This window comes from Protopterus annectens, chromosome 4.part0 (genome assembly GCF_019279795.1).
Source record: "Protopterus annectens isolate FY-2018-M chromosome 4.part0, PAN1.0, whole genome shotgun sequence".
Taxonomy (NCBI): Eukaryota; Metazoa; Chordata; order Ceratodontiformes; family Protopteridae; genus Protopterus; species Protopterus annectens.
The window spans coordinates 589,252,715-589,274,891 of NC_056733.1; the positions used below are offsets into that span (position 1 = coordinate 589,252,715).

Sequence of the window (22,177 nt, forward strand, 5' to 3'; positions counted from 1 at the left end):
ATTTTATCGTTCACCTCATAACACTGCCTGCTGCTGAGACACGAGTATGTTTGTGATGTGACACATGTTGGCAGTGTGGATACAGACGATCGTGGCCCTATTGTTTGGCCGGGCGAGTGGTACATCAAGGTCTGTACAACTGCACATACCTATGACTACCACGTGTTTGATTTCACCTGGGTGAACATCAATTTCAGACTTGGCATTTGTCCACATGTTGCCAGTCATGACAAAGTATGCAGGTTCCTTATGTTGCATCCTGATTTTTTCAGAATCCCTCTTGAGACACAGCCACACCGACAATAGAACCACAGATCTCAACACCTGTGAAATTGTTTTAGCTGTTACTGGCATTTACCTTTTATCATGCAAGTCATTATTTTAAGGAAATTCCAATTGCATTTAGTCTAAAGCCTAGCGGCATAAGGAGAGTTGACTGCAGATGCACCTGGAGGCATCACTCGGACATAAATTGGCTATAATAAGATGATTAGAGTTACTACATCTTAGGTAGCCCTACACTGACAGGATGCTTTATTACTCAATATGTAACACCCATAGAACTAAATACCAGAGTCAAAATCTAAGGAACATGAATCAATTCAGAAGCTTACACACAGAATGAATTTGTTTTTAGCTCTTGTAATATGTGTTGTTTTGATTTATTATATTTTAATATTGCATATATATTTATCTCTAATTTGGTGAGATAATTATGTTTTTTAGCATAAATGGTGTCTTCCATCTTATTTCTTACTGACCCTGTCATCGAGCTAGGAAATCTTAGCTTGATAGTCTGCCACTGTGAACCGCATAATGGAACTCCGAAATTGTCCATTCTTCACCAGAAGTAATGTATGTTCAAGAATAAGAATGTCGCCATGGCTTTGTTGACCACTGAAGTTAAACACAATGGTCTGTTATGTTCTAGGTTGCCCATTGTGCCAGCTTTTTTTATAAGCACCGCGATTACATGCATCCTATCCCATATATTGGCAAATTCCTGAAAATTACTGCTATATAGTTCTTTCAGAGGTTAATCCAAAAACTTCAAAGTCAACTGTAGTATATGTGCGGAAAATTCCCTGTAGTCCCTTTATGTTATCCTCCTTCAAATACCAATTCCCTTCCCATCTCCTGTTACTACATTTTTCATCTGACCATCCAGATCCTGTTCTCTTCTTGGATTTGGACTAGGCTGTATGATTCTATAATGAACACAGATGTGAACTTGACATTTAGAATTTCATTTCTTCTTTGGTCTCCTTTTGACACTTACAGGTTAACATCAGTTTCACACTCTACCTTCTATTCTTTTCATATGTACCTAGAGGAAGCCTCTTGCTTATTAACGTTTATTTTTAATAGGTTCATATGTTCATAGGTAGGTACTAGGCACTAGGCTATCTGCCCAAAGGCATTTATAAGCCTAGCCCGAATGTGTTGGCTTTTGCCACCCCTTAGATTTGTTCCCTGTGCCTCTCCAGCACAGCCATTGAAGTGATGCCTGGGGTAAACTTTCTGTTTCCCATCCACTCTGTCAAGCTTTCTCTTGAAGAGGGTTAGCGAGGAGCTCTGCCTAATGTAGACTGGAATCTTGTTCCAGAGCATGGGAAGTCTCTGGGACAGGAATCTATCCCTCCAGCATGTCCTATTTTTTGTTGTGGTGAGGTTTACATCCCTGGGGCATGTGTCTCAAGGGGATATGGTTTTCTTTAGGTGGAGCATGTCCATCAATTCTGGGTTGGACATGGCCTTGTATGTCAGGCAGAGATCACCTCTGAGAGGGCGGTATGCAACTGAGTGCAGTTGGAGTTTCTTCAGTTGAGCTGCAAAGGGCATCTGCTTGAGGCCAGTGATCCTCTTGGTGAGGTACTTCTGTGGTCTTTCCAGTTGTTGCAGGTGTCTTGTAAGGTACATACCAAATGGGGCGTTATACTCTATGATGGGTATGATGAGTGATGCATAGAGGGGCCCAAAGATCTCTTTCAATCTGGATGCAAACCCTTTTGTGATTAGGTGGGCCACATAGAAAGAGTTTTTAACCACTTTGGTAATGTAATTATCAAAGGAGAGGTTACTATCTGCTTGGATCCCCAGAACCCTTATTACGTCTTCTGTATTTAGTGGGCTACCACCTATGTGGTAGTTTGTGGGTACTTTGTTTTTCCCAAAGGGATGACTATGCACTTTTTGGCATTTAGCTTGCTTGTATCCTTATTTTGGCGCACTGAATGGAGGCACACCCATAGGATAAGTATATTGCTGGTCGAGCATGGTTTTGTCTCTTCAGGACTATTTCATATATGTAATTGCATCATTATTTTTATTTGTGAGACCTTGGTATTACAGATAGTCTGTTATTTGCAGCAGGGCACTGAATTTGATTAGGCCATGCACAGGGATAAAGGCAAAATCATACTAAGCAAAGCCGTTGTATGTACTGTAATCCAAAAATATTTTGAGCTTATGTAACTAGTATGAACCAGTTTCCATAGACACTCTTGCACAGTCATTGAGAAGGCATTGCTTGTTAGACATGAGCCTGAGTAGCAAGTGGGTGGTGACATGACACAGGAATCACAATGTTCAAAATCCTGTGTTGCAGTTATACCCTCCTAACAGCGTTTATAGTCCAAGCCTTTGTACAGTGTGCTCCCTGTCACCTGTGCAGATGATGATAGCTGGTAACCTTGACACACTGTAACTGGTGTGAACATGTACTAATGTCTGATGCACAGTGTCAGACAGCGTAACATGATGCAGCAGTCACCAATTTGATTGCAAATGGGTTTGTGTGATGCGATGCATGTATTTTATGTATTTTAGGTATCCTTAAGTAAATTGTAGGGCCTACACACATTTACACAAAGGGGAGAGCGCTATGACATGTGCTTTTGGATCTCAGGTGGCAATATTTAGGAGAACTTGGAGTAAGATGTGCAATATTGCCGAAAGGGCACACAGCACTGCCTGGCACAGTGACTTGTAAAAACGTAGACAGGAAAATTATGGAGTCAAAATTGTCATTCTGTACTCATGACACTGACAGTAGTGTGCTTACTGCCTGACTTGACAAGTTTAGTTAGTACAATTGCAAACTGGATGCTGCAATCCAAATTTGATTGAAGGGTGTAAACCCTCTTATGTGGTGTTTTCTGCGAATGGCATGTCTCTTTTGTTGTTTTAAAAAGACCGAAGTCACATTAGTAATGTGAAAAATATGAATAACTGTGTTTGGCTGAGTAGTGTCTGCTGCCAATTAACAGCTCGATATATGACCAGTGGAGCAGTAAGATTTGAAATATGCACAAAGAAAGGCAGGGAGGGCCTCAAAGTAAATTTACTAATATGAATAAAGGACTAAAGGATTGCTAAATAGTTTCAGCTGAATTAGAGGAGATCATATTAAGATCCCAAATGCCTCAGTTATATGCATTATGCAAGTGATATATACATGCACAAAATAATTAGTAGCCCCCCCCCCAAAAAAAAAAAATTCACTGCATGGAGTATAGAAAACAGTGAGTTTTCAGTACATAATTTTACTGTGCCAGCATCATAGACACAGGTTTGCTATCTACTGTTTTACAGTCCTTCAAAATGTGTGGAGATGATGAAAACATCATGTAAAATACAAAAACATGTCACTAGGCTAATGTCCCTCAAAGAGATTGTAAAACAAACATAAGTGAACATAATAATGTCTTGTAGAAATAAGGCGGAAATAAAAAAAAGTGTACACGATGAAATAATCAAAAATTATCCTCAACTCTTTTACGAAATTTAATTTGAAATTTTTTACATAAATCTTTCTGCTGCTGTCTAACAAATGATTCTGCAGGCAGAGGGGAAGACATTTGAAATGGCACTCCCTTCCTTTCAATTGTGAGCTGTCAGTTGCAGTGGCAGTTTTCACACCTCTGCAGTAGTGTGGGAGGAGGGGACTGTCAATTCAGGCAGGACTACAAAAGAACACTTAGAACAAAAGCATCCAATTTAGCTACAACTCTGTCTGCTGCTAGATAACTTCAAATTATACTGTAAAGCAAGCTGTGATCTAAACATAAATGAGGGTGATTAGCAACAGAAAAGAAGCAGGCCTAACAGAGACGAAATCCAAACTGGCAGTGAGTCACAGATTTCCCATTATATGTCAGTGGCATGGGAATTCACAGTTATTTCCTTATGTCTGGCATGAGTCACAGAAAGGAGACTTGAAATGCTTTATGGGAAAGAGAAAAGCTTGAAGGAGAAGAAGATCACGTTGATATAGCAAGCCCCATCGGTAGCCATGTTGTGGTAAAATAGCTAAAATTACTAATAAAGCACTTAGAGTCAATTATAGGTGTTAAAATAGATATGGAAACAAAGATAGACTGAAAAAAACATCTTTTTTTAGTTCTAGGGTGGAGTGTTCCTTTAAGAATATTCTGGTAGCTTCGTTTAAAGCCTCCACTAGGAAACTCTACAATAGCAAGTGGAGACGTTTTTGCATTTGGGCCTCTCATCGCAATCGGAACCCATTTACAACCCCCATTCCGGTCATACTGGATTTTCTGGCCGATCTTTTTCGATCAGGCGCAAGTGCTTCTACCATCAAGGTTCAGCTGGCTGCCATCTCTAATTTTCATGTGGGTGAAAATAAGGTTGCTCTGGCTTCTGCCAAATTGTGTAAAGCTTTCCTGAAGGGCACATTTTATTGCGACCACCAGTTAAAGAAACGGTGCCCCCCTGGGGTCTGACTTTAGTCCTTCAGGCTTTGACCTCTCCCCCCTTCAAGCCAGCCGGTTCAATTCCGGTGAAGTTTTTGTCGTGGAAGACAGCCTTCTTGGTCGCCATCATGCCAGCCAAGAGAGTTTCAGAGTTGCAGGCCTTATCCTCCTTGCCCCCCTATTTGGTTTTCCACAAGGATAGGGTTTCGCTGCGTACAAACTCTTCCTTTCTTCTCAAGGTGTCCTCAGCAGCCAGTATTAATCAGTCTATAAATTTGGCAGTCTTCTTCCCAAATTTCCAAAATAGAGGTGAACGTAAGCTTCATTTATTGGGTGTCCATAGACAGCTTTGTTTTTACCTCCATAGGACTAAACCCTTTCGGAAGTCGGATCAATTGTTTGTCTCTTTTTCAAAACCATTTTTGGGCAAAGCAGTTTCGAAAGTGTCCTTAGCAAGGTGGATCACTCTCTGTATTGCACAGGTTTATAAGGACAAAGGTTTATCTCCTGGTGTATTGAAGGCTCATTCCACTAGAGCAATGGCCACTTCTGCAGCTTTCTGGTCAAGAGTTCCGTTAGACGATATCTGTGCAGCAGCGACTTGGGCCAATTCGCACACATTCATCTCTCATTATAAGTCGGATCTTATTTCTAGAGGGAGAGCATCCTTTGGCTCTGCGGTGCTCAGAAATATCCTTCCATAAGAGCATGAAGTTATGGGAAAGAGTAGTGGAAGCTAAGTTAAGAAGGAAGGTGATGATTAGTGATCAGCAGTATGGTTTTATGCCAGGAAAGAGCACTACAGATGCGATGTTTGCTCTGAGAGTGTTGATGGAGAAGTACAGAGAAGGTCAGAAGGAGTTGCATTGTTTCTTTGAGGATTTAGAGAAAGCATATGACAGGGTGCCTAGAGAGGAGCTGTGGTATTGTATGAGGAAGTCGGGAGTGTCAGAGAAGTATGTAAGAGTGGTACAGGATATGTACGAGGGTAGTGTGACAGCGGTGAGGTCTGCGGTGGGAGTGACAGATGCATTTAAGGTGGAGGTGGGATTACATCAAGGATCAGCTCTGAGCCCTTTCTTATTTGCAATGGTGATGGACAGGTTGACAGACGAGATCAGACAGGAGTCCTCGTGGACTATGATGTTTGCAGATGACATTGTGATCTGTAGTGAGAGTAGGGAACATGTGGGGGAGACCCTGGAGAGGTGGAGATATGCTGTAGAGAGAAGAGGAATGAAGGTCAGCAGGACTAAGACAATATATGTGTGTGAATGAGAGGGAGGATAGAGGAATGGTGAGGATGCAGGGAGTAGAGGTGGCGAAGGTGAATGAGTTTAAGTACTTGGGATCAACAGTTCAGAGTAATGGTGAGTGTGGAAGAGAGGTGAAGAAGAGAGTACAGGCAGGATGGAGTAGGTGGAGAAGAGTGTCAGGAGTGATTTGTGACAGACGAGTACCAGTAAGAGTGAAAGGGAAAGGTCTACAAGAGGGTAGTGAGACCAGTTATGTTATATGGGTTGGAGACACTGGCATTGACAAAAAGGCAGGAGTCAAAGCTTGACGTAGCAGAGTTGAAGATGTTGAGATTTGCACTGGGTGTGACGAGGATGGACAAGATTAGGAATAAGTATATTAGAGGGTCAGCCCAGGTTGGAAGGTTTGGAGACAGAGCCAGAGAGGCAAGATTACGTTGGTTTGGACATGTGCTGAGGAGGGATGCAGAGTATATTGGGAAAAAGATGCTAAGGATGAAGCTGCCAGGTAACAGGAATGGAGGAAGGCCTAAGATAAGGTTTATGGATGTGGTGAGAGAGAACATGCAGGTGGTTGGTGTGACAGAGCAAGATACAGAGGACAGGAAGAAATGGAAACAGTTGATCTGCTGTGGCGACCCCTAACGGGAGCAGCCGAAAGATGAAGGGCCTCCCAGGAATACTAGTAGCTGGGGACTCTGTCCCATATGTGCAGAATGAATGAAGTCAACTACTTCTGATAAAGAAGTTATGTTCTTACCATAACGTTCCATCTGAGAAGTAGACTTCATTGTTCTGCACCTTCCCTCCCTCCATCCCCCTCACTCTTCAGGTTTTTCCTGTTTAGGATTGTGGTTATGTTGCCACTTAGTGTCAGCAAACTCGATTTGGGACTAGATAGGAGGAAGTGATGTAATATAGGTAAGGGAGGAGCTTGGAGCTGATGCTTGAAAAGTTTTGCCGGCTCGGATCCGAATCGGATCCGTATACCCATATGTGCAGAAGAATGAAGTCTACTACTCAGATGGAACGTTATGGTAAGAACATAACTTCTTTTTTTCCCTACATGCTCTGTCCTCTAATTCTTCCATTTTTTGTAACATCTCTTCTTGAGCAGTGTCATACTCAGCAGGCCCTTTCTTCATTTCAACCTCTGATTTTGAAGTTTTATCAGCTTGTCTGAATATCCATTTGAAGTGTATTCCATTTTTCAATCATTTCTTTTTTATATATATTTGTTATATTTGGTTTTAAAGTAATAAATAAAATCAGTTATAAAAGAAACAGCTACTTGCATAGGTCCACAGCTGATCAGTAGATCAAAATTATACATATCAACAATATTTTAGAGGTCTTTTAAGTTTAAGCCAAGATTTATATGAATGTGTAATATTAGAAGTTCTCAACTTTATAGTATGCAGTTTATTACTGCAAACAATTTTTGTTGTACTAGTAAGTTCAACAGTAGGGCGGCTGCGGTGGTGCAGCGGTTAGCGTTGTCGCCTCACAGCAAGAGGTTCTCCGGTTCGATTCTCGGCTGGGGTGCCTTCTGTGCGGAGTCTGCATGTCCTCCCTGTGGTCGCGTGGGTTTCCTCCGGGTGCTCCGGTTTCCTCCCACATCCCAAAGACATGCTGTAGGTGGATTGGACATTCTAAATTGAGTGAGTGTGGGAGTGTGTGTGCCTTCTGTGGAAGGTTGGGCGCCGGGCTGGCAACTCGACACTGTAAAACTCCACTGCCAATCATGAGCGGACAGGTGATCCACTGTGGCGACCCCTAACTGGGAAATGCCGAAAGAAGAAGTAGTAAGTTCAACAGTAGAGGGGGCAACTTTACTTTTCCACTTTTTACTAATTACTTTTCTGGCTATAGCAAGAATAGAGCAAAGAAGAGGCACTTGGGTTTTTGGAATTATCTCTGGAATCTGAGCATTAAGTAAAGCTAAAGATTTACAAATATGACATCTATCTGACCATAGAGATTGAATGAATTTCATGCAATAGGCTTTAGTATAAGTAATTTTTTGCATCTTTAGCTCCAACCCCTGGAATCCAGTAAGAGTTCGCCAGTGTATATAGTTTTCTGTTCCAGTCATTTATAACAATACTTAACATACCATTTTTTATCAACATAGGTATCTTTTAATTTAGGTACTACTGGTGAGTTTTTCCATTAAATCAGGGTGCCTTATCTTTTACTTCAGGCATTACTGGTGAGTTTTTCCATCAAGTCAGGGTGCCTCTTCTTTTAGCTTGAAAGTCAGAACCTGCTAAAACCAAATAATTATTAAATAAAAGTTTATTTACATCTTTATTAAGTAAATGTTTTTTCGGTAGAAATACTTATTTCAGCTTTATGTAATTGCAAGACTTTGAACAGGCTCCCTCTCTTTACTGGATAATTCAGCCCACTAATAATAATAGGTATGTATTTAAAATCAGACATTTATATAAGAAAGAAAAAAAAATACAGGTAAATAAAATCACATTTATGTATAAAACTTGCTTCATATGTAACAGTATGAAATCTTCAGCTGTGGACAAAACTTTTGGAACAAATAAAAAATTACCTAATGACATAACCCTAAAATATTCTCCCGTGGAATAAACGTATTCCTGGTTTATTGAAAAAGACCAACAAACTGCCTCTCAGTCTTTCCATTAGACTAACGACGCTTAGCTCATGCTTCTGATTTATATTAATGAGTCTCATATTTTTAGTATGCATCATCTTAAAAAAGGCAGTCAGTAAGCTGTTATAAATAAGAAAAGTTAAATGGGTGTTCTTTATTATAAGTTGACCAAACTGAATAGCTCTGCATTCATCTTTCCCTGTATCTTACATTATCTCCCTGGTCTACTATAGGGAGGAAGTTAATTGTTATTTTCATATTGATTAATTTATAGGTCAGTTGATGTATATTTTTGTATCTTATTTAGTATGTGTAAAGCTGTTCATAGGATCATAAGTTCATAAATTAGTACCAGGCTGACTGCACTTGTGGGCCATTACAAGCTCAGTCAATTACCCCATCTGAAAAATCAAACCCTGGACCTTGTGCCTATAAGGTGAACACCTTAATCACTGTGCAAATCTCCCACCCTTGTAATTATATACATATTTACTTATTCTGATCTCTTTCTATTTCTGTATATATACTATGCGTTGTACTATTATTATATTCCTAGGTTTTATATTTTAGCTGTAATCCTAGTATAGAGTATCATATAATAGAACATTTATACTTACCCTTATGTATGTGATACTCTTTAATCAAGTACTACTGTTAGAATCAGTTCTGTTTTTTCCTTAAATGTTATGTCTAATAGTAACTGAACAAACATCTGAAAAATCTTTCCTTTTATGATTCAAACTTTCCATAATAAATTGTTCTGAGATATTAAGTCTTGTATCATTAAAAAGACACAATAAAAGAGAAACCCGATCCTAATTTTTTTTTATCAGAAGTGTCTTTCTGTAGGCTAGTATATAAAATATCCTTTCTATATACTGCAAGCATTCAGAACTATTTAATAACTGATAGTGGTTCTGTCCATTATCTGCCTAGGATACTACATGGTCTGGAAATCTCTTCCCTGTTTCATGGGCATTCCTCAGCCCTCTCAGGAACAGTTGGCATTTTTTCTAGGGGTGCTTCAGGATATTTTTACTCAGGGAACTTTTCAGGAAGTTCCAGTTTCTCATAGCACTTGGAGACCCATTCTGGATCTCTCTCACCTAAACACCTTTCTGAAGGTCACTTCGTTTCAGGTGTTGTCCCGTCAGACATTGTTCCCTCTGCTGTTTCTCAGGCTTTTCTAGTGTCTCTGGACCGCGAGGATGCTTATCTTCATGTTCCTGTTAATCCCCTTTTCAGGAAGTTTTTACATTTCTCTGTTGCTTCCTGGCATTTTCAGTTCTGTGCTTTGCCCTTTGGCCTTTCTGCTGCCCCAAAGATATTCACCAAATGCTTCACTCATGTGACTTTTTGCAGGCTAAGGGGGATTCAGGTCTTTCCCTACTTAGACAATCTCCTTTTTTCAAGCATCCTTTCCAGAGATTCTTCTGCAGTATCTTCACTTTGCAATTTCTCTCTTGCAAAGCCGGGGGTTCACTATAAATTTCCAAATGTCCTTTCTGACGACTTCTCAGGATCATGTATTTCTGGGGTACAGGATCCAGACTGCTCCAATGCTAGCATCCCTGCCTCCTCCCAGGGCCTTAACTCTCATTTCTTTCTTTCTATCCCTTCTTTTTCTGGCCTTAATCACAGTCAAGGAGTTTGAGAGCTCTGTTTTATGGCTGCCACCATTCCTGTGCTCCCTTTTTCCAAAACCCACATGAGAAAACTTCAGTGGTTTCTAAAGTAATTTTGTCTTCAGCATTTTCATCCCGTTGAATTCCTAGTTCCTCTTCTTCCATGCTTCAAGCTGGAATTTTGGTGGTAGTTTCAGCAGTTGACTGTCAATTCAGGGCTCCCTTTTCAACCCCCTCTTCCCTCTCATGAGCTGTTCACAGATGCTTGAGATATGGGATGGAGAGCATCCTTCTGCTTTCTAAAGGTGCAGGGTCCTTGATCACCTCAACAAAGAAAAGACCACGTTAATGTCAAAGAGATGAGAGCTCTGCTGCTGGCTGTTCAAGCATTTCGTCCCATTCTTCCCAGGGCCTCTCAAGGTGTTTACAGAATATCACAGTGGTGTGGTATGTCAACAGACATGGGGGGCGGTCTTATTGCCTATGCCGGTTGGAACTTTTAGTGTAGGAACTAACTGTCCAGTATCGTGTGACACTTCAAGCAGTTTACACTCCCTCAGGTCAGAACATTGTGGCAGACTCTGAGCAGGTCCATAACACAATCCCACGAGTGGATGCTTCACAGGGATGTGTTTCTGAACATTGTCCTCCACTGCGGCACTCCTCAAGTAGACTTATTTCCGTCCCCACTAGTCATACATCTTCCTGTCTTTTGTGCCAGAGTCCCATGCTCTCTGATCTGGAAGGTAGGCACCCTCTCTTTCCTGGAAGAGGATATGTCTTTATGCTTTCCCCTCCCTTTTCTCTCATTCCAAAAGTTCTGCTCAAAATACATGCTCTCCCAGAATCTTGCTGGTGACTTGCTTTTGGTCCAGACAGCATTGGTTCCCTCTTCTGCATTTAGCAAAGGACAGTCATCACAAGTTACCTCACAGGGTAGACCTACGTACACAAGACAAGGGATATCTCATCCGTGCCCACCTTTCCTGTCTTCAGCTAACAATGTGGGTGATAGGATTTTGATTCCATACAGACACCTTTTTTTTCTGAGGACAAACAAAAAAACGATAACAGGAAAACTAAACTGATAAAACATAAAAACACATAAATGAGTTCCCCATCACTAATTTATTGCAGTGAATATATATATAAATATATATATATTTATATATATATATGACCTCCTGCAGGACACTAAGGATGTCCTCAGAAAAAGCAAAAAAAAATATATATATATATATATATATATATATATATATTTTTTTTGCTTTTTTCTGAGGACATCCTTAGTGTCCTGCAGGAGGTCAGGAAGCCCACAACCAATAAATCCTGCTTATCCAAGTGGAAGAGGTTTTCTGTTTGGTGTCTTTCTCATAACCTGGATCCGCTTTCTGTGGACGTTCCTTTGGTTCTGTGTTATGTGTGAACTGCTCAGTGCTGGTTTGCCTATTCTTTTAAGGCCCACTTACCAGCTATTTCTGCTTGTCTGCCATTATCACCTCCTTTAGCTTCTTAGATTTGAGGCTAAACAATTTCTTAAAGGTGTCCCTTCATATTAGGCCTCTCAGGAAGCATGTCCTTCCTCCCTAGGATCTTAATTTTGTTTTGGAAAAATTGACCCAGGCTCCTTTTGAGTCTGCAGCTTCAACTTCCTTACAGCATTGTTCTTGGAAGGCTGTAATTTGTTAGCCCCTATTTCTGCCAGACAGGTGTCTGAGCTTCAAGCCCTTATGGCTTGTCCTCCTTTTTTAGTGTTCCATAAGGATAGGGTGTCCCTTTTGTACTAATCCTTCTTTTATGCTCAAAGTGGTGAATGAGTTGTCTCTTAAACGGTCTGTTCAATTGCCCACATATTTCCTATCTCTGCATTCTGCTAGTGAGAAGGTGCTGCACACTTTGGATGAGCATAATCAACTCATATTTTTATTTGGATAAGACTAAAACTTTTCATAAATCTGATCAGCTCTTTATTTCCTTTCATCCTAGAGCCATAGGATTGGCTGTTTCCAAGCAAACTATTTCTTCTTGGATTTCTAAAGCCATTTCTTTTTGTATTCCTTTTATGGCAAGATCCTTTCTTCTTCTGTTAAAGCTCATTCTACTAGGACTTTGGCTTTTTCTGGTGCTTTTATCAAGGGTTTGGATACTGTCTTCTTGAGGTAGCTACCTAGACTTCTGTGCATATGTTTACAAAGCACTATAAATTGGATGTGATATCCAGAGCTAGAGTTGGTTTTACTAGGGCCATTCTTCATGGGTTCCTCGAGGGCTCAGCTGGACCTTCCTCCTCTCTCTCTTCTTCTAGAGTTTTTGCATGCTCACTGTTGTAAGGAATACTGCAACAGTGAAATGGAAGGACATAATGTAGTTGTGTAAGAACTTAGCATAACGGTAGAGGTCCTTCTTATCACTGTTGCAGTATTCACTCCCTCCCTCCTTCCCCTGATTCCTTTCTGTCCTGGGTGTACTAGTTACCTCTATATTCCTTGAAATGGTGTTCCAACTGGGGCTGTCAATTCTGAGGATGGTATGTCTGGACATCACCTTTATGCCCTATGCTATACGCGGGGAGCATGTGTGTGACGTACCTTAAGCAACCTAAAGGCTTTGGTATACTGGCTGGATGTTGAGCCGCCCTTGAGAGGGGATCCCTGTTGTAAGGAATACTGCAACAGTGAAGAGAAGGAAGGATATCTACCATTATGATAAGTTCTTACACAACTGTACTTTCTGCATGGCCATGTTTCATTATGTTGTATATTCCCACCTATCTTCTGCTGCCCTAGTGGTGGGGTAAAAGTGTTTTGGAGGTAAGCTTGCTGTAAGCAACTTGTGCAGATCTGGAGTATGATGTGTGTAGAGAATCATGGATAAGGGGTGGAGCTGAACTGGAAATGTTTTAATGATACCAGGCCTGTTTGGATGCTGGCACTCTGTTCCATACAGTACAGGACTATGAACCATGACAATGCAGATTAATTCTTGTTATTTCTGAGCTTTGTGTGTATGCATATGTGCCATATAAAGTTAATTCTCTAAAACAGTTATTCCTCTATGCATCTCCTAATTTTTTTTTCAGTTACTGCTGAGCTCCTTTTATATGTGATCATTGTTTGTCAGTGTTCAGCTTGTGTATGTATCATTTGTATTATGTATGTAAGTGTTTTTTTTTTCTCTGGGACTCTGCTGAAAATGGGTCTTCCTAGCTGGTCCATTCCAGGTGCTGAGGATCTAGTACTTTAAGTATGACTGTTTTAACTGCAGGTATTTTTGATTGGTTAGCTGTTTAAGTATCAGGGTGTATTTAAACACAATGGTTTACTTGTTTTATGATGAAACAATGTGTTTTACACAGCAAAAGCACTCATACTTTTAATAAAGCTGCTGTTTTATGCCTGACCTGCATCGGTTTTATCTGCACTTCTTGGTATACGCTAGATTTTTCTGGTTAGTGGACAGTTCTTTTGTGTCCATGCTACTGTGTTGCTTGGATCCTTTAGAATGTTAATTATAGGGCATATATTTTTAAATGTTGATCACCTAACTGTACCTACAAAACCTAACTGTGAACCGAAGACTGAATTTGCTTAGCTACGTTATTCTTTAATAAGAGATGAAATAATTTGTGGTAAAATAAATGAAGAAGCAAGGGGAAGCTTTTAATAAAACTGGAACTTACATTCTTAAATGATGTAGATGTGTGAGGAACAAATTAAGTAACTTGTGTGCAGGTAAAAGATTTTGTGTTTTGTTACACTTCAGTGAATTATCTTTTGTATGTGGTGTACACACTGATAATTTACATTTTTGCCTAGTCATTCTCTTCTTCATTGAACAGTAACAGCCCTGAAATTTGTTTTCCCATTGCTGATTTCACTGAAAGTTATGGTGATCTGTAACCTCAGTGACACCAGCTGAGGAAAAATATGAGCTACGTCCATATACTTTAATGGATATGTGCAGCCTATATACAGAGATTTGTCCATCAAAGTCTGTGGAGGATCCCTAAGTGATGTCTCTGAGTAAAAAGCTAATTTATTTGGACCATGGTTTCAATAAAATGTTTGCAAAACCCAAGTATTTAAGACTGTACTGGGACAAGATGCATCATGGCACTTAACTCATTGTTTGTTGTGATGTACTGTTAAAGTATGACAAAACACTAACTGATGAAAAGCTGTGTAAAATGAAATACGACTGAAATAATAAGGCAGAAATTAGGAGAATTATGGATTTAAAAAGCCATAACACAGCCATAATACAAGGTACTATAACCAATGTGGACAGACAAAAATTGTGGCATTAATACGGAGCCTTGCAGTAGGTCTGGCTGCAGGCATAACAGAAATTATACAATGACTGGCCAGTAATATTCGAAAACAAGCATGTTGATTGGCCAGCCCAGCCCAACCAGCGTGCTCGTTGTAAATCCTAGAGTATACCAATGGAAAAAGGTACCGTCACCCAGACTTCTTCCCGTTGGTATATTCCATGACTTTTTTTTTTTTTTTTTAAACAAAAAATAAAAGAAAATCTAAAGTCCTGACTCCAGACATACCAGAGAGGCAGCATGGAGGAAATACATCAGGTACGTTATTTAAAACTAAAGGCACGTAGCTGATTTTCTTTGCATTTCCTCCATTCTTTTTCTCTCTCCTACCCGTAATGTAGCTGAAACTTTTTTTTTTTTTTTTTTTTAATAAAAAAAAGAAAACAAAACAAAAACGGAGCAACAGAGATTTTCTTTTTCTCTGTTGCTTCCTTTTCAGAGAATTGATGTACTGCGTATGCATGGGAATGCAAGTCCCATATGCATGCGCAGTGCATCAAAGCAAGGCATCAGGATACCACCAGCCACGGAAGAACAGTACGGTGCCATTATACAAAGGCATTATTTAAGAAAATTAAGGTTTTTTTTTTTCTTAAATAATGTCATTGTATAATAGCAATGACCGACTCCGTGGTTGTGGTATATTGAAATTTACCCACAGTTGGCTTTATTTAATCACTCGGGCTACGCCCTTGTGATTAAACCACACCAACCATGGGTAGTCTTCAATATACCACACCAAGTCGGTGGTTATTGCTTAAAAATTGTCTTAATTTTAACCTGTTTTCCAGGCTCTGTGCTAAGAAAGAAAATGTTATTAAAATGTTTAAAAGCAACAAGAAAGTATGTTCAGAAGAATTTACATTTTGAACAAAAACATAAAAATTTACTTTTTGTTGGTGTGGAATTGAAAAGACTCGATACTATGAAACCTGAAAGTGCTTTCAGTGCATCTGAAGCAAGTTAGACTATTGGAAGAAAACACTGAGAATCAATAGACAGAATGTTGTTTTTGTTGTTTGTCTTTCGGCTTTTTCTCAGTAATGGGTCACCACAGCAGAACTGCGGTCCACTAATGATTGGCAGTAGATTTTGGCACGCCCATTTACGCACGCATGTCTTTCGAATGCTACCCAACAGCGTGGAGGACATGCAGACTCCACACAGAAGGCACACCCAAGCCACGCCGAGGATTGAACGGGATAACCTCTTGCTCTGAGGCAACAACGCTACCGCCGTACCACCGCATAGACAGAATGTGATACTTAAACTTGATGTAGAGTGCAGTATCTAGTCAGAAAGTACTTTTAAAGCTTTGGGAATGGAAAACCCTTATGAGATGTAAGGGCACATTGTTTACCTATTCTGGCCATAGGATGCATCCCTAGAAACTCTTGACATGAGTACATATTGAAGAAATTCTCTCCTCTTTGAAATGATTAACTTAAAAACCTGAATTCTCTTAATATTTTGGGAGGCACCTCTGGGTTGTGTGGCTTGTGAGAAGCTGGGAATGGCAAAAACATTCACTGTGTGAAAACGAAGACAGCACAGGTAGAATATAATTTAAAAACTGTTATAGAGACATTTCAGATATTGGGCAAAGCCATAGAAGTAATACCCTATGTGACTTTATTTGCTTAGACTTAAAAACTTGCCAGGAGAGAATAATGTATAAATAAAACCTGATGATGTAGCAGTGATTCATACTTCCAGAAAACTACCTGTAGTAGTCCAAAGCAGAACAGAGCTAAAGCATATATATAGAACTAGATGTCATGGAAAAGCAATTAAAGCCAACAGAGTGGCTAAATAGTATGGTTACTGAGTAAAGAAAGATGAGATTTGCATTTGTATTTTTGTATGAGAGCTGTATAAAGTGACTGAAAGAGCAAATTACCCATTGCTTGCAGTCAAAATAATGGTATCAAGAGTGCCAAATGGTAATTTTTTATCAGTAGTAGGCCTATTTTATTTTTGTTTGGCATTTTTTCAGCACTAGCCAAATTTCAAAGACTTATTTGCCATGTATGTAATTGAAGGCTTGAAAGGTGTTGTCAATTAATTGATATTTTGTTGCAATGGGGTGAGATCCAAGAAGGTACAGCTACTGAATAGATGAAAACTACTTAATGTTAGGTTGACTAAGAGTAAATGGAAAATAAAACTGACAATTTTGGATTATATAGGTAATAATCTAACATCATGTAGCCTGAAACACAATTGCGGGGTGGTGTGGAGGGGGCATAGCCAAACAGTCGTGCAAATGTTGGGGCCAGAAGACATGCAGGCATTATAGAATTATGCAGCATCTTGCAGAGTGTGTATCTAACATGTTTTGTATACCTGTGCCTCTGTGAAACCTTCCAAAACAAGTTGTTGCCTAGAAATGGAGTTTTGAATGAGTGAATACTCAAGACACTAGTTACAAATGGTTCATCATTAAAATCCTATGAAGTTATTGAATCAGATCTGTTGCAGATCTAGTTGCCTGTTGGTCATGAACATCTATAGATGCCTAAAAAATCTGTTCTGAAAAGAAACGGTTAATCAGACTGCATGGACATAACACATTTTGCAAATATGAGTGCAGTATTGTAGTTCAGATGGGAAAACTTTCCAAAGTATATTTATAAATTCTTTGTACAAGACTCGTCAAGATTGCAAGGAGTGGTAATCTGCAGGAGTATGATCTGAAACTGAATTACAGAGCAGGCAAGAAGCTACACATAATTTGTTGAGTAGAGCTACAGCATATTTAGAAAAGAAGTATAAAGAACACCTGAGAAAACAAGAGCTTGCAGGGATACAGGAATCACATCTGGTGACATTGCTGAGAAAGAGCAAGAGGTGTATTGAATTATGTCATTTCCAATGTACATTGTAATAAGAGTCCTAAAGAAGGAATACTGGCATACCCAGTTTCATACCTGGTACCAGATTGTTCATGGAGCAGAATGAGTATGTATTTGTTCAGTTTCAGAGAAGAAAGGTATTTCATATATGTGGATTATTTTAGCAAGTTGCCTGAAGAAACAAAACTAACAGACAAATCAAGTGCAGTTTTGGTAACTATGTTAAAGTCTATTCAGTCATAACAAGACATACCTAATGGTCTGGTATTTGAGAGTGGTCCACAACTCACAAGTCAAAAATTCAGAAGATCTGTACTTGAGTGGGAATTTAGACAAGTAACATCCTATCTGTCCTATCCCCAAGTCAAATGAGCAAGTGGAACTATCCAAATTTATGAGAAAGAACTACAGTAAAAGCTTTGAGGATTGTCAACCCCTTCTTATAATTCTGGAATACAGACAAATTCCACTTCCAGGTACTCAATCTCTCACCAACTCAACTGTTAATGGACGGAAGGCTGAAAATTGGATTGCATATCCCAGCTGTAGGTGGAGAAAGCCATGACTACACTGCAGGTGACTAGAGTTCATGTAGCAACTCTGGTGCCTGTAGGGGCTGCTCAGGGTGAATGGCAGTGACCGCCAACTTCTGGGTTGCCCATCCTGAGGGATAAGAGGCTTCTGTGGCTCACCACACAGCTGACACCAAGCAGGAGCACTAGGTATTCACCTAATGGAGTTCTGAGCATGTGCTGCCATAATACCATGAAACACTAGGAAGCTGAGGAAAACATGGTATGTGAAGACATGCTTCTCCTTGGGTGGCAGTCGTGAGCTCAGAGGATCACAGGGGGAAAGAATAAACTATCACCCCAAGGGCCAGCAAGCTGGCCCACTCACTACCTCGTAACTGTAGCTGGGAAATTGCAGGCAGTTTCCAGGTAGGAATGAATGGGCTGTAGGGCTATTGCCTACCTACCCCAGGAATATCCGATGAAGGTAGAGGGGGCCATTATTCAAGGTCCTTAGGGGACACAAATCAAAAAGAAAATCAGATTGCCTACTTCAACCACAGTGGAAATGTTGCACTGATAGAATGTGCAGAAAACTACCAAACTTGAAAGTTGATGATAAAGTAATAACCCTGAAGTCATGGGATAGTCTGCTGCTTGAGACTGTAGTAACTGCTAAAGCAACTGAACCAAGATCCTGTGTAATTCATTGGAAAGATATTAAACTGTATAGAAGGAATAGCAGATTTTTGTACTAGGCAAATCTTTTATAATTGAAGATAGAGAAATATGAGCATTGAGCAACTAGAACTGGATAGAGTCTTTTTGCAATAAAGTAAAAGACAATAAAATCTGTGATAATCAAGAGCTGTGCAGAGAAACTCATGAAGTTGCACTGAAGCAAGAGGTCTGCCAAAGTCAAAACCATATGTCCATTGTGAATAGTCTTGATAAGTTCTCCTGCTATGGTAGATTGTTAAGGAAGCCAGGCAGGTGCATTGACTGTTCCAGAATTAAACATGATGCTGTGTATAAAATGTTATTGAATATGTATGTAAAAAAGTTAATTTTGATGTAAACAGCCTGTGACATCTATTGTATAATGTTACATCGACATAATGTAATGTAATGCATTGCATACTTCTCATATATGTAAGTATGTCAGCTTTGGGGGAATGTTAAATGTAGGGCATATACCTTTAAATGGATATTGGCCAGTTCCATGACAGAGAGGGATAAATTCCGGACTGTGACCCATCTGATCCAAGTTTGATTAGTAGCTCAGGAGCTGGAGGACCTGGCCAAGTGTGAGAGAGCAGAATGACAAGGCAGTGCTTACTCAAGAAGTTGTGGGGTATGTGATGAGAAATGCAGTGTCAGTATACATTTTTGGGGGATTATCAGAGGCATTTTGCTTTGAGGGGGCTAAACAATTGAGGGAAAGTGTACTGAAACAGGAAGTACACCCTCTGCAGACATCCATTGCATCCCTTTGAATGACCCAAACGTGCGCAATGAAAAACTGGTTAGGGCGTAAGAGAAAACATTTCCAGTTCCTTGAACAGTTGTTGGCTCAGTTACTTTTGCCTGACCTTTGCCACTAGGTAAAATACGTGGATCATGGAGTTCTTGCCTCCTGGAGAAATGAATGGGCCACTTTTCTGGATGGAGTGGAGGTTGTTGGTGGTCATTGACAGTTTGTTTGTCACCCAAACATGCGTATATGCTTATTACACCAGCTATACCCTGTGATTCAGAGAAATTCCAGGGATTCAATTTGTGGTGTAGACCTAATCAAAGTTTAATCACATCATCTTGACTGTTATTTTTAAGCCTCTGGACATGTAGGGGAACAATAAAGACTTGTAGGAATCTTTAACATGTTACAGAGTTCATGAAGTACATTTTATTGACTGTAACAACTAGCTTGTTCCTGGACAACCAGCACCAAACCTTTTTGAAGTGGTTGAGTTCTTGGGCTGATTTCTGAATAGCAATTTGAGTTATTGGCAGTGCAAAGAAGAGGACTGGAACAGATAGAGTCCAGGGTAGTACCAGCAGTAAGGGTAGAAGTGTCAGATCTGGCAGCCTAAATTGTTTATAAAACATTATTGAGTTCATATAGCTATGGAACTGTTCAAGCAGAACATAATCACACCCTGCTGTAGCAATTCTGGATAACATCTGAAACTGTTTGCCAGGTCAAAGGCCGTTTTGATCCTTTTAAGAAGAGGCACTGGTTAAGAGGCCTTTATCCATACTAATGTAGATAGAGTCAGTGACCTGACAGTATGATTTGAGGGTACTTACTCCCTTGCTGGACCCATTCCATGGATGACTATGCAGTCTGTGCTTTTAAGCATTCTAAAAGACTATGGAGTATGTTATACTTTCTGAAACTTAGTGAAAAGCTGGAAGATTCATTTAGGATGCTGCTCCATTGGGCCAGCAGATATAGGAATTTTAAGAAGTGGTATGACACTTACCATGTTACATTTTGTTGCTAAGGTTAAGGAAAAATTAAAAGTGCAGGCTGATAGTGGCAATAAGTGAAGCAGTATGTTTGTTAATGTTACTTCTGTATAATTCACAGATGATTTAAACCTCTGTATTAATTTAACCTTGTACTACTGTTCTCAACCACTAAACATGTAAATATGCTTTACATCCTTCTCCAAGCTGCTGTTTAACTTTTGTTTAGTTTTTTGCTATTTTGTATGTAAAATTTGTGTAGTTTGTTTCTGTTTCACCTATGTATTGTACTTCATATTATGGAGCTTGTACTATTATTGGAGCTTTTCTCCCCGGGCCTCCACTGAAAACGGGCTCTTTGAGCCCAGTGGACCTCCCCGGTTATCAAACTGGAAATAAATAAATATGTTAGAGTGAAGTTCCTTAATGGAAGTGATATTTCACATGAGACAGATTTAAAAAGTAGCCTTTAAGGGCAGGAAATTAATTAATATACTTGTATGAATTGAACACTTACAGGAGACCATGTAACCATATGGGGAGGGGGAGCAAAAATGATCCCGAAGGGAATCCTTGCACAATGCATTTTGTGAAGATGTGTCAGTAATTATTTTTAATACAGTACCATGCAACTTTGATTTCTCAGCAGTGTGATCTGTGGTAGCTGAACAACAGAGTTTACTTAACCCAATACTTGCAAAGCTTTTGCTACACACACACACACACACACACACACACACACACACACACACACACACACACACACTGCAGTATATCCATAGATATTTTCATGCCAACAATGTAGAAACTGTGATCTCCCCCGAATTCAATGTTTTGCAGGGTTTGGTTAATAGGGACAGGAAGTGGAGAGGGTTTTTCATACTTAAGTAAGAGAAATCAAAATTGTCCAAAACCAAATGATCTTTGGCAGTGCAATCTTCACCATTTTGTATCTGCATTAAAATCTTTCATTTTGTCTTTTCAGGTTATTAAGAAACTGAAGTCTTACTGTAGTTGTCTACTATCTAATCCTTCAACTATGCTGAAGGCATGGGCTAAGTAAGTCGTTTTCCCTACTCATATTGTTTTTATTTATACAAAGGTAGAGCATATTTAAAGTACAGCGAGCATGCCAACATAGTTTTAATATTTACTTTTGTGGAGGGAGGGCTGCTTGTATATGCTGTATCATCATTCCATCTGCTGCTTAAAAAGAAAATACTCCAATTTTGTGGCATAGAAGACTAAAACCCTGACCATGTCCTAGATGACCAATGTTTGATTAAATGCATGAGAGTCTGAATAGCTGGACAGCAAGAGTGGAAGTGACTGACTGAAAATATTTCTGGGTAATGGGAGGTAATCTGGCCTGCTGCAATGCTGACAACTGCAGTGGTTTGATGTGTACTACAAACAGTATTATAGGACAAGCTGATGACTTTGCTGCGCAAGAATTCAGGGGAAATTATCATGTGTAAATGCATGCATGCATGCATCTCCCTAGCAGCAGCAGCAACAACAGTACTGAGAGTTAGAGCTACAGCAGGGTAGGAGTTAGGCATTGATTTGAGGGCTGCATATGACAGGGCACCTTTCTCTTACCTTCAAAGGAAGTGAACAGGGTGTAGGCCTCTCACTTTAGTTGGAGAACACAGGGGCCAGCTACCGTTCTGAGGAGAAATGAATGGATAGACTAGGTGCCAGGAGGGGGACTTGGTGGTCTTCCAAAACTTGAATTTTTTTTGCTGTTGTGACCTTAGAAGCATTTGTGCAGCAACAG

General features: G+C 39.8%; 1 protein-coding gene across 1 annotated transcript in view; it reads left to right on the forward strand.

Annotated features, from left to right (window-relative positions):
• The window catches only part of DHX37 (DEAH-box helicase 37), a 1,097,190-nt gene that overhangs the window by 960,035 nt on the left and 114,978 nt on the right, over nucleotides 1-22,177 (forward strand). The window contains exon 26 of the mRNA XM_044068525.1: nucleotides 21,383-21,456. Within this exon, the coding sequence (XP_043924460.1) occupies nucleotides 21,383-21,456 (74 nt within the window). The remainder of the gene's footprint in view (nucleotides 1-21,382; nucleotides 21,457-22,177) is intronic.